The sequence below is a fragment of the Cololabis saira genome, chromosome 4 (assembly GCF_033807715.1).
Source record: "Cololabis saira isolate AMF1-May2022 chromosome 4, fColSai1.1, whole genome shotgun sequence".
Classification (NCBI taxonomy): Eukaryota; Metazoa; Chordata; class Actinopteri; order Beloniformes; family Belonidae; genus Cololabis; species Cololabis saira.
Window position 1 is genome coordinate 47,612,569 of NC_084590.1, and position 3,160 is coordinate 47,615,728.

The 3,160-nt window shown below is 40.2% G+C and overlaps 1 protein-coding gene across 1 annotated transcript; it reads right to left on the bottom strand.

Annotated features, from left to right (window-relative positions):
* Positions 1-242: 242 nt before the first annotated feature.
* On the bottom strand, positions 243-1,458 carry LOC133442083 (zinc finger protein ZFP2-like). The gene has a single exon (XM_061719996.1). The coding sequence runs from the start codon at positions 1,369-1,371 to the stop codon at positions 421-423; it is 951 nt and encodes a 316-aa protein (XP_061575980.1). The 5' UTR covers positions 1,372-1,458; the 3' UTR covers positions 243-420.
* Between the last annotated feature and the right edge of the window lie 1,702 nt (positions 1,459-3,160).

The window sequence follows — 3,160 nt, forward strand, 5'->3', positions numbered from 1 at the left end:
AGTTAATGCTATAGTTAGATTACATTCTGTATCTCAGTATGGTGTTACAAAAAATGTGTGCTTCTTGCAGATATATGGATTTTGTCCATCCATCCATCTTCATCCACTTGATGTGGGACTGGTTAGCGGGGGCAGCAGTCTGAGCAGAGATGTCCAGACTTCCCTCACCCCACACATTTCCTCCAGCTCTTCTGGAGGGATCCAGAGACGTTCCCAGGTCAGCCAAAATACATTCCCTCCAGTGTGTCCTGGCTCTTCTCCTGGTGGGACATGCCAGGAACACCTTCCCAGGAGGTGTCCAGGGGGCATCATATGTTAGTCTTTCAAGTTTTGGTATGATGTTGTCTGATTATTTTGCTTTTTTGTTTTTGCTGTGCTGAGGTGTTTTTTGCAATTCCACACTTCACACTGATCAAATCTTTAGAGTTTATCACTCGTGTGAGTAGGTTGGTGCTTCTTTAGCTGACTTGATGTGGTATAAGCTGCCTCACACTGTTCACATCTGAACGGTTTATCTCCAGTGTGAATACGTTGGTGAATCTTTAGAATACTTGATCTGGTAAAAGCTGTTCCACACTGATCACATCTAAACGGTTTTTCTCCAGTGTGAATACGTTGGTGAGTCTTTAGATTACTTGATTTGGTAAAAGCTGCTCCACACTGATCACACCTAAACGGTTTATCTCCAGTGTGAACACGTTGGTGAGTAATTAGACTACCTGATGTGGTAAAAGCTGCTCCACACTGATCACATCTAAACGGTTTTTCTCCAGTGTGAATACGTTGGTGAGTAATTAGACTACCTGATGTGGTAAAAGCTGCTCCACACTGATCACATCTAAACGGTTTATCTCCAGTGTGAATACGTTGGTGAATCTTTAGATCACTAGATGTGGTAAAAGCTGCTCCACACTGATCACACCTAAATGGTTTTTCTCCAGTGTGAATACGTTGGTGAGTAATTAGACTACCTGATGTGGTAAAAGCTGCTCCACACTGATCACATCTAAACGGTTTTTCTCCAGTGTGAATACGTTGGTGAGTAATTAGACTACCTGATGTGGTAAAAGCTGCTCCACACTGATCACACCTAAACGGTTTATCTCCAGTGTGAATACGTTGGTGAGTCCTTAGATCACTTGAGCTGGTAAAAGCTGCTCCACACTGATCACAAGTGAACGGTTTATCTCCAGTGTGAATACGTTGGTGAGTCCTTAGATTATTTTGTTGGGTAAAAGCTGCTCCACACTGATCACAAGTGAACGGTTTATCTCCAGTGTGAATACGTTGGTGAGTCCTTAGAGTACTTTGTTGGGTAAAAGCTGCTCCACACTGATCACAAGTGAACGGTTTATCTCCAGTGTGAGTCATCTTATGTTTTCTCAGACCTGATGAAGTGGTGAGGACTTTCTTGCAGTGATCACAGCGATAACTTGTGGGTCTCTCTTTGCCTTTATGTTTCTGTAAGGACAGAGAAGAAGAATTAAATCATCTTGTTTGCTGACTCTGAAAAGCTTTTCAGTTTCTATAAAGTGCTGTCTGTCTAAAGTGCTGTTATTGACAGCCTGAGACCTTCAGATGAAACATCTCAGTACGTCAAATCAAAAGTGTAAATGCTTAAAGCTACTAACACGAAAACCATCAAAATATTTCATTAATAGGGATGGGTATTGATAAGATCTTCCAACCATTTTTCATTCTGCTTAACGATTCAGTTTTTATCGATTCCCTTATCAATTCTCATTTGGGAAAAAAGAGACAACAAAAAGTTGATTAGCATCAACAATATAAAATAAATCTTCTCCTATAGAAATGAACAAATACAACATGCATCATTGTCTGGCAATTCCACGATTACAAAATGTTTCTAAAAGAAAAAAATAAAATAAAAAAATAAATAAATAAAATTGTCCTTTTTAAAAGATATATGAACTGAGCAGTCAAAAATAAAGCCAGTGAGCCAGTGACAAATACAACCAAGGCAGAGTTCTCTTCCTGCACGGTGTAGTGTTGCTGTAGCTTTTGCAGGATGGGTAAAATCTCACCATAGGTCGCACTTTTGTCACTGGAGACGGCCAGTGTAAGGCAAGGCAAGGCAAATTTATTTATATACACAATTAAACACAAGGTAATTCAAAGTGCTTTACATTGACATTAAAAGCGGCAAGACATAATAACAAATAGGTAAGAATAAGAAAAGAAGTAAAATAATAAAAAGCACAAGCTGTTAAAAATAAGGGCAGTAGAGTACAGCAGGTAAGTTTAATTTAAGAGTACACTTCAGTAAACAGTAATGTTTTTAACCCTGATTTAAAGGAGCTGACAGTTGGAGCAGACCTCAGGTCTACAGGAAGTTTGTTCCACCGGTGAGGAGCAGAATAACTGAACGCTGCCTCACCTTGCTTGGTTCTGGTTCTTGGGACACACAACAAACCAGATCCAGAAGACCTAAGGGGTCTGGGAGCTTCATAGGGAACTAACAGATCAACCATGTATTCTGGTCCAAGACCATTCAGTGCTTTGTAGACCAGCAGTACGATTTTAAACTCTATCCTTTGACTAACTGGAAGCCAGTGTAGTGATTTCATGACTGGTGTAATATGGTCCAGTTTCCTGGTGTTTGTAAGGACTCTGGCGGCAGCGTTCTGCATCAGCTGCAGCTGCCTGATAGATTTCTTGTTAAGGCCTGTAAAGATGCCATTGCAATAATCCAACCTACTGAAAATGAATGCATGAATAAGCTTTTCCATGTCTTATTTAGACAAAATACCCTTAATTCTAGCAATGTTTTTCAGGTGGTAAAAGGCAGATTTAGTGATAAACTTTAGATGGCGGTTGAAGTTCAGGTCTGAGTCAATAATTACACCAAGATTTCTGGCTTGATTCGTAGCTGTCAATGACATTGAGCCAAGGTGAGCGCTGATCTTTTCCCTTTCATTTTTAGGGCCAAAAATGATCACCTCTGTCTTTTCTGCATTTAGCTGGAGAAAATTCTGGCACATCCACTCATTGATTTGGTGAATACAGTTACACAATGAGATCAGGGGACTGTAGTCATGTGGTGACACTGAAATATAGAGCTGTGTGTCATCGGCATAAGTATGGTAGGAAATGTTGTGATGTTCCATAATCTGAGCTAGGGGTAGCATATAGATGTTGA